General features: G+C 38.5%; 1 protein-coding gene and 1 long non-coding RNA gene across 4 annotated transcripts; one reads left to right on the top strand and one right to left on the bottom strand.

The window, feature by feature from the left end:
• Positions 1-1,489: 1,489 nt before the first annotated feature.
• LOC107457968 (pentatricopeptide repeat-containing protein At2g15690, mitochondrial) lies at positions 1,490-7,417 on the top strand. Of its 3 annotated transcripts, none has more exons than XM_016076169.3 (2): positions 1,490-1,888; positions 5,424-7,417. In XM_016076169.3, exon 2 carries the CDS (start codon positions 5,462-5,464, stop codon positions 7,196-7,198), a length of 1,737 nt encoding a protein of 578 aa, XP_015931655.1. In that variant the 5' UTR covers positions 1,490-1,888; positions 5,424-5,461; the 3' UTR covers positions 7,199-7,417. The 3 variants fall into 3 exon arrangements, with proteins under 3 accessions (XP_015931655.1, XP_015931653.1, XP_020983179.1); XM_016076167.3 differs by having other exon boundaries at positions 5,419-7,417; XM_021127520.2 differs by having other exon boundaries at positions 1,490-1,980; positions 5,419-7,417.
• Positions 7,418-8,166: 749 nt separating this feature from the next.
• On the bottom strand, positions 8,167-8,996 carry LOC127740722 (uncharacterized). The gene is made up of 2 exons (XR_008001565.1): positions 8,766-8,996; positions 8,167-8,634 (listed from the first exon to the last, which is right to left on the bottom strand). It is a non-coding gene; the product is annotated as an uncharacterized LOC127740722 (long non-coding RNA).
• Between the last annotated feature and the right edge of the window lie 472 nt (positions 8,997-9,468).

Genomic DNA, 9,468 nt, shown 5'->3' with positions numbered 1-9,468 from the left:
CCTTATCGTCGCCGTCAGTACCACCACCACGTCACCATCGTCGAACCATCGTAAACAAGGTTAGTCGCCGTCACACTTTCATCTTCGTAGGCACGCTTTTCAGTTTATGTTATCCTCGTCAAGCTTTTGTTTCTCTTCTTTTCTCCTCTATGTTTCGCGTTTTTGTTGTCTTCTCTTTCGCAGCTTGTCTTTTCTTTGGTGTTTGTGTTTATTTTTGTTGCAGTTTTATATGAAATTGTATGAAATTATATGAATTTTTATTGAAAAATTCTGCTACTCTATTGAATTTTTTGGTATATTTCAGTGTGTTCTGCAGATTGTCTTCTCTTTCGCAACTTGTTTTCTGTTTTGTGTTTGTGTTCTCAGTTTTTGTCATGGTTCTGAAAATCGAACAAAATCGGCCGGTCGGATCAGTCCAACTGCAAACCGGTAATATTAGCAGTCTAGTCAGACATACAAAATCATTGAAACAAAAATCGGTGGAAAATTGTTGAACCACCCGGTACTGAACCGGAACTTGGCCGGTTTAATAAAACGCCGGCGTTTTATGGTTCGTTTAAAAAAGAAAAGGCAATCAAATTCCTTCATTTCTTGTTCTCCTTCTCCTTCTCCAAGCCCCTATCCGAATAGCATCCACCACCATCTTCATAAGGAGTGAGACACTGTCGCCGTCCGTCACACTCAAGAGCTTCCCTCATTGTCCTGTCGGTGTGCTCCAAGTCTCCGACCCCTATTCGCTCTCACCGATCGCAGCTTCCTCGAGGTCAGCTCGGCGTTCGTTCTCTTCGTCTGCTCAGTCGCGCTTCCACCGCCTTCCGTCGCGCTTAGGAGCTTCTGTCCTTGTCTGGTACTTGTGCTTCAAGTCTCCAACCCCTCTCTACCATTGTCGTCGTCTAGTCGTCCGTCGTGCTCGTCCTCGAAGGTAATGGTTTCTCGTCCGTCGTGCTCATCGAAGCTTCTTCCCTTTTTTTTTCAAATCATATTGAAATACTTAATGGCTACTCTTGAGTTTGTTTTGTTCAGAAATCAATTCTTTGTGATCAATGCTCATATTCTGAATGTTGTTCTGTTTTGTTTTAAGGCCGTGTTTGGAAGAGGTGATTGATTTTTGAGTGTTGTTCTGTTTTTGTTTTAAGGTCATGTTTTGTTCTCAATTTTCATTTTGTAGGATATAAGAATTAAGAAGGAAGATTATCCCAAATGTACTACTCTGTTGATTCTGATTCCCCACAAGCTTGAACCAATGTTTTGGAAACTGGACCGAACCAATCGGTCGGACCGGTTTAACCGCGAACTGACAATATTAACGATCTGATCAGACATATAAAACCGATAACAAAAAATCGGTAAAAAACCATTGACCGGAGGAGAACCGGACGGTCAGACCGAACCGGAATCCGGTCGGTTTACAGAAAAAAGGGAAGCTCCTTCGTTTCTTTCTCCTGTTCTCCCTTTCTTTCTTTCAGTCAGAGAAATCACACAAAATCACACAAAACCCTAGCACTGCAAGCCTACGCCACCGCCGCAAGGAGTGGCATACTGCCGCAGTCCGTCGCACTCAAAGTTCGCCATCCGTCATCTAGCTTCCCTCGTGCTCCAAGTCTTCAACCCCTGTTCGCTGTCACCGATCGCGGTTGCTTCCTCGAGCTCGGCGTACGTCGTCTTTGTCTGCTCAGCCGCGCTTCCGTCGCCGTTTGTTTGCCGTTCACGTTCGCGTCTTCGTTCGCGTTCTTCGCCGTTCGCGTTCGCTCGGCGTTCACCGTTCGCGTTCACTCGCTGTTCACCGTTCGAGTTCGCGTTCGTCTGGAAGCCACGTTGCTCTGCTTCAAACTCTGCGACCAACCCGCGCCTCCACTCTGCCGTCGAACTGCTCTCTTTTGTCCCCGCCGTGAGTTCCCTAAACCCGCCACCAGACAATACACTCACACAACACCAATACTCTTCTTCAAACTCTGCAACTTCTGATTTCTATTACAATAAGTAATTATTTGATTTGGTAGTGGTTTGGATTTTTTCATAGACTAAATTGAAGTTACAATAGTTATGTTCTCTTCTCTGTCACATTGAAATTAAGCTTTGAATTCTCTTATTTCGTTTTAATTTTACCGCACTCAACATGTTTGATGAAATGCTTTAACCATATTTCTGGTTGGTTTTATAATTTCTAGCTTTTAGAAACTTAGTAAGTTGATTGCATGTGAAATTAGAATAATTGGATCATAGTAATTAGGAAATTTTAGCTGTACAAACGCATGGACATTACTTGATTCTATATTTTAGCTAAGTGATCATGTTATGTGATGTTTCGTTTAAGAATGTTGTTTTGATTATGTTGTAAATATAAACTTTCTTACACATTATATATATGTATATTCTTTTTTGGTCTAAATTAGCACCTATCTCATATGTAAACACAAACATCATGACAATCACATATGAATGATGCGTATAACTTTTACAATGAAACGAGTGAAGCTTCTGTGAACGCACCACATATTAAAGCCTTTCTCAAGTGCAAAGAAATTAATCCTTAGAAGAATCCACTCAGAAATAAATTAAGGATAACCGATGAAGAACTAAACCTGCGAACAGGAAAGTTGATAATTTGGTAAATTGTTGGGCTGCTGTTGTTTTAATTTGTCAAATTGTTAGGTTGCTGCGACTTAATTTGTTGGATTTTCTATTTAGGTCTTGTTCTTGTTTATTTGCTAAATTGTTGTTGTGTATTTATTGTTTATTTGCTGGATATTGGTGATCATTGTCTTTGAGATTATTTACTATGCAGGTTTAGTGTCATCACTGTTTTGGAATGTTTTATAATGTACTCATGTTTGTTGCTGTTTTGTAATTGCTGGTTGCAGGTTTAGTGTGATTATTGGTTAATGTTTTGTAATGTTTGGTGCTGAATGCTGATTGTTGAGTTCAGATATGGTTGTTTATTTTGACTTGGGTAAAGAGACTTATGGTCATTTTTTCCTGCCTTATACCGATTCAGATGATTATTTTCAGAGGATGAGCACTTATTTATTTATCTTGAGAAACTGTCTTTCTGTGTGTTATGAGCATTTGGTGAAGCCTGTATTGTACCTATTCAAAGCTTAGTTTTACCAAATTGTCTTCAAAGCAACTCATCCAAAATGCTACTGCACAAATCCAACTCTATAGTCTCTAAAAGCCTGTATGCACCTTCATTTGGTGAAGCCTTGCTAGCACTAGTCCACTACCAACTTTGTTATTAATAATGTTATCAAAGTTATTTATCCGAGTACTATGTTTATTTTTTAGTTGGATTTATGATAATTCATTTGATATTCTTCCTATTCTTGTCAGATATTTCTTTTAACATTTTGTGTACTGATGAGGAATTGTACTTGCTTGGTGTCATGCTTTCATCTGGCAATTTTGCATTTAATATAAAAAAAAGGAAAATCCTAAGAGAGTAAGTCACCACTCCATTAGAAAAACTTCATGCTACCTTATACCCTTAACTTAATACTTGCATATTTATAATTTATTTATTATTCTATTCTAAAACGGTTTTTCCGGTTGAACCACCGGTTAGACCGGTTGGACCAATAAACCAGTAAACCAGCAATTAAAGCGGTTTGATGACTGGTTCGATTCTCAGAACCTTGGCTTGAACATAGAATTGAAGAGAGAAACCCTTCATTTGCCGTTGCATATTATTGTAGTTTGTTTATTCATTGAACTTTCAAAGAACCAGTTGTTTATGATCCCCCTTTTGAAGTAAAAAATGCAGTGCTCACTGCTAGTGATTGTTCTTCCTTTTTTTATGCTCTGTTCAGAAATCATGTTATGTTTTGTGTTTTTATTGAATGATTAATTGATTATTAATTAGCTCTAGCTACTCTGTTATGCCGCTGTTTTGTGCCTTGTGCATTTTTTGCATAGTGATGTGCTGCTGGAATATTATGTTGTGCTGTTACTTGGTGTACAAAGTCTAATGTCAAGATTCAAGAAGAGAATATTAAGATCATGTACATGCTACTATTTCTTTAGTTCAGTTTCTATACAATGTTAATGCTCAGTTCTCATCTCGAGTCTTCATTTCTTTCTCTCTAATTCGTTAGTTTTACAGATTCTGTGCTCAGGTTTCTTGTTACTCGAGCATATAACTCAGAATCACTTTAGCTGGGTTTATGTTTGGCTTAATTGTGCTTAGATTGTGATTGTATGGAAGATTTCAACAGTAATATAATGTGTATTAAATTGTTAATATTATGATGAACTTTTATGTTGCCATTTTATATTTGGATATTTTTTTTTTGTTATTTGACTTTGTACTTTATCGTACGACTTTGGTTGATGACATTTTATGTAGTGCTTTAAATTTGGAAGATATTTTAAGGTTTATATTAGATTATAATTATGCTTTAGGGTATTTATATTTATTTTATTTGTTATTTTATTATAAAACGGTTTTTTCGATTGAACCACAGTTGAATTGGTTGGACCAGTAAACCTGTGAACCAGTACTTAGAACGGTCGATGACCGGTCCAATTTTCAAAACCTTGGTTTTTGTGTTCCACCTTGCTTATATTTACTTTTGTTTTATTTTTATTGCATAATCTAAATTTGTATCCTGATGAACTTAGTTTTGTGTCCTGATTTGTTGTTCTAAACCGGTATGATAATTATTAGATTGATAATGTTGACAATTTGATAATGTTGTGTGGTTACCTTCCTGTGATTTGTTTTTATTATTAGATTGTTTAATGAGGATAATGTCGTTGTCTGGTTAATGTTGCTTTGATGTTTTTGAATCTTTTATTATGTATGCATGAATCTTATTCCAATTTTAGGTGTGTTATCTATTTCTATTTATTTTTGGTGTTTACTGGTGAGACTTAGATGCAAAGTAGGTAGACTTGGAATTACTCATGCAATGTTTTTCGGCTTAATATGTTTGATTTGAGGTACTGATTTGAATGGAATTAAAGTGAAGTGCCAAATCTGTGTTGAAACTAAAATGTTTTACGCCGTTACCTACTGCTGAGACAGAGTCTAATATGTGCTGTTATTAAGCATAACTTTCTCATCTTTATTCCTACTATTTAGTATTTGCACAAATAAATTGCTCATCATTCAAAATTTGCTATCATGATCTGAATGCTCTTCTTTAACTTATGAAAACTTCTCTTTTTGGTGCTAGAGTTGGTGAAATTTGAACAGAAGGAATTGAATGATTATATCTAATTTAATTTTTATTTGATTAAATTGAATATTTATGCCTATTTTGTATGAAATGATTTTGCTAGGAAGTAATGGAGCGGTCAGAAATTATTAAACAATGTGTTTCTTTCTATGAAATGATGAGATTGAGGCATGATAAGTTGATGTTGTTCTTTGTTCTTTGTTCTTACTTTATTTTTTATGTTGTTCTCTCTGTCTCCCAGCTCAGTCTCTCTACCAAACGCTATCTCAGTCTCAGAGAAGAAAATGGCGATGTTGGGTTCGTTTCAACGCGCACGAGCCACCATGCTTTCTTCTTCATCCCTCAAGCTACGCCTCTGCCTCACTAACACTTGCAGGTCTCTAAGTACCTCCGCACTTCCAACCAACGACTTTCACAGATTCCCTCCCAACTCTGATCATAACCGCCATGGTGTTGAACCCACTTTCAGAGATTCCTCTCAACATTTCAATCCACAAACCCAAAATCACCATGGAAACCCTCATCCTATCAATAATTTCCCTCACCAGAACCAGAATCAGAACCCCTATCAACCTCACAATGCGACTCGTCAGTTTCCCGAGCAGGGTCAAAACCATACTCATAATCAGTGGAGTCAAAACTATCCTCAACAGAGACCAACACCACCACCCACATCCCAAAATCAGAACTTTCAGCCACCCCATTACCAAAATCAATGGAACAATCCGAACCAGGGTAACCCTAACCAATGGAACCCTAGGAATCAAGGCTATCCACAACCTCCCCAATTTCGAAACCCTAACCAGTTCAACCCACAAGGTTCTCTACCAGGGCAAGCTCACGTTCCCGTAGCTCCTCCTTCTCCTCCTCCTCCTCCTCCTCCTTCGCCAGCCCCTTCAATTGTTGATTTGAGACGTGTGTGCCAGGAGGGGAGGGTTAAGGAAGCAATTGAGTTGATGGAGAAAGGGGTGAAAGCCGATGCTTCTTGCTTTCATTTGCTCTTTGATTTCTGTGGCAAATCCAAGTCCCTTGAGGATGCCAAGAAGGCACACGATTACTTTCTGCAATCAACTTGCAGGAGTGATCTCAATTTGAACAACAAGGTCATTGAAATGTATGGGAACTGCAAGAGCATGACTGATGCACGAAGGGTGTTTGATCATATGCCCAACAGGAATATGGATTCTTGGCACTTGATGTTGCGCGGTTATGCCAATAGCACAATGGGGGATGATGCCTTGCAGCTGTTTGATCAAATGAATGAGTCCGGTTTGGAAATTTCGTCGGAGACTTTGCTGGCTGTGTTATCAGCTTGTGCTAGTGCTGAGGCTGTGGAAGATGCTTTCCTTCATTTTGAGTCCATGGAAAGCAAGTATGGGATTAAACCTGGTTCGGAGCACTATATGGGGCTTTTGGATGTTCTTGGACAATCTGGATATCTCGAGGAAGCCGAGGAGTTCATCAAGGAGTTGCCATTCGAGCCCACAGTGACTGTTTGGGAGACTCTGAAGAACTATGCTCGAATTCATGGGGATGTTGATCTTGAAGACTATGCAAAAGAGATAGTGTTGAGTCTTGACCCATCAAAGGTTGTTGCCAATAAGATCCCCACGCCACCGCCAAGGAAGTACACTGCAATTAACATGCTTGATGGCAAGAATAGAATTATTGAGTACAAGAACCCGACGCTTTACAAGGATGATGAGAAGCTGAAAGCTTTGAGTGGGATGAAGGATGCTGGATATGTTCCTGATACAAGATATGTTCTTCATGACATTGATCAGGAAGCAAAGGAGCAAGCATTGTTGTACCACAGTGAACGTTTAGCGATTGCTTATGGCCTCATTAGTACTCCACCAAGAACACCTCTTAGGATCATCAAGAATCTTCGAGTGTGCGGTGATTGTCACAATGCCATCAAGATCATGTCTAGGATTGTAGGAAGGGAATTGATTGTTAGAGATAACAAAAGGTTTCACCATTTCAAGGATGGAAAATGCTCTTGTGGGGATTACTGGTGAAGGAAAGCATATAGACTCCAAATTCTACTAATTCTACTACAATGATATGAATATATCGTTATGCTATTTGGTGGTCCCTTGTGTACAAAGAAAACAAATGGAGGCTTCAATAGTGATAGGGCTAGGATATTAAGTATGCACTACGCGGTATGCAGTGATTTAAACATGTATTTTTGCTTCCTGTTTTAATATTCATCAAATTCATGTTGCTCTCTCCAATTTTGCTGTGTTAATAATTTCCTATATGAGGCTTTTTTTTGGGCTTATCGGTGCACGTATATTGATTGAGCAAGTGTGAACCTTGAAGTTGAGCATTGATTGGTAGAAGTGTAACATATTACCCTGATGAGCGGTCTAGCTTTCAACCGTCAAGAAGTGAGAAGGTGAGGCTTGGCACATATGGAAGATTTGTTGTCTTCCATCAAGCTGCACCTGGGTTCAAAACTTGGCTGGGTATAAGTGGAATATAGGAACCCGTTGTATTGTGTGTGTGTGTGTGGGTGGGTGTGTGTGTGTGTAGGACTGTAGGTAACCCTAAAAGAAAAAAACAAAGGAGTCAAAGAATAACCAAGATCAGCAAGGAAAGTGACATCTAAGTCAAAAAAAGAAAAACCAGCTTAGCGTCCGCCCATGAGCAAGATTTAGTATAAGAGTATATACATAGACCATGATTTGGAATTTGTGGCAACACAAAATGATAATAAAGCATGCTATGTAGTGGAGTGACTCTTGTCTTCCATCATAGAAACTTAAAAATTTCAACACTAAAGAGGAAGCAAAACATGTCCCAGTTTTTCACATTGTCACAGCAAAGCTACACCTAAGAGATATCTCCAACTAGCATTAGTGCATGACCACCTAAACAGTTCTTTCAAAAATTTGAAAATTGATAACTTTGAAGACAACTAAGAACTAACTACTCAGTCACTTAGTTTCACATTATTTCTCTCTGAAATGACAGAGCATAGTTAACCATAATAAGAGTGCATATATCTTATTTCAGCCATCAAATCATCAAAAAAGTGTTGATAACATAAACTTCTTCCTCCTTTTCTTCTTTCTCGCAGCATTCCAGGTTCAGCATTTTCCAGAAGATAATCTTCAGGAAGTTTAAGTAAAAAAATTACAAGAATTAAAAGGAAAAAAATTCAGAACCTAAATGCAACACAACTAATAAATTTACTATCTTGATAACATAAACTGAATCAAACTGCTTCCAATCCTGCAAGGATGTGTCCCACTGGAGGCTCTTAGGAAAAAGGAGCTCTATGGGGTGTTCCCTTTCTACTTCTCTTTGGCCGACTCGCTGGATTAGCATTTTCCACCTGTGTTTCCCGAGGAGGAATCTCCTGTCCTTCCTGAGAAGGATTCTTCTGTCTTCCCCGAGGAGCATTTTGGATCTCGTCGGGAATGATAGCAGGAACCAAATCTTTTACCTGAAAATTCAGATTCAGAAGTCAGAAAACAGCAAGTTGCTACTAAGTTAACATCATAGATTCATAGGGAGCATGAAGAGGGGAGAAAATAAAATGATTGTGATTCTCAAATATCTGTCACCACTCATTACCTTGCAAGAAATGGAGCAGTAGTGATACGTTGTAATCTGACCACCCAATAGTATGAAAGAGCCTAGCAGCGGAAACGACACAAATGTCCAACACAAGAACAATATGGAAGCACTCACAATACAATATGGCAGCAACTATAACAAACAAATATAGCAAGTAAAGCAATAACAAGAACACACCAAGATTTTAACGTGGAAAACCCCCTCAATGTGAGAGGTAAAAACCACGGGTCGTCCAGACCAATGAAATAACTCTACTATAATCAAATGAGGTACAAGAGAGTCTCAAACAAAGCACAAAAATGTGCATATAACCAGCCAAAACATCAAAGCACCAAAGCTCACAAATAAGAGGCAAGAAGATAAAATATACCCAAAAAAACAGAGCTGCTGTCGAAGCCAATTTCTCCCTCTGAGACCTTCAATTAAAATCTTCACCGTCCAGAGTGAAGAACAAGATGTGAAGAATCTACAGTTCAAATTTCACGTCGATCCAACGGTGAAAGAATGAGAAACTGTCGTTCCAAAATTGCTGCTCTGTATAAAAATGGAAAACCTAATTTCTCTCTTGCGAAACCAATTTCTCTCACTGAAAATCTCCAATCAACATCTCCACCGACCAGAATTAAGAACAAGATGATAGGAATATGCAGTTTAAATTTTAAGCCGATCCAACGGTGAACAACTGAGAAACTGCCATTTA

This window comes from Arachis duranensis, chromosome 7 (assembly GCF_000817695.3).
Source record: "Arachis duranensis cultivar V14167 chromosome 7, aradu.V14167.gnm2.J7QH, whole genome shotgun sequence".
Lineage (NCBI taxonomy): Eukaryota > Viridiplantae > Streptophyta > Magnoliopsida > Fabales > Fabaceae > Arachis > Arachis duranensis.
This window is presented reverse-complemented; position numbering and strand designations above follow the sequence as displayed.

What these genes read in the sequence shown, in the direction of transcription:
- LOC107457968 (XM_016076169.3), top strand. Translation starts at nt 5,462, where the DNA reads ATGGCGATGTTGGGTTCGTTTCAACGCGCACGAGCCACCATGCTTTCT.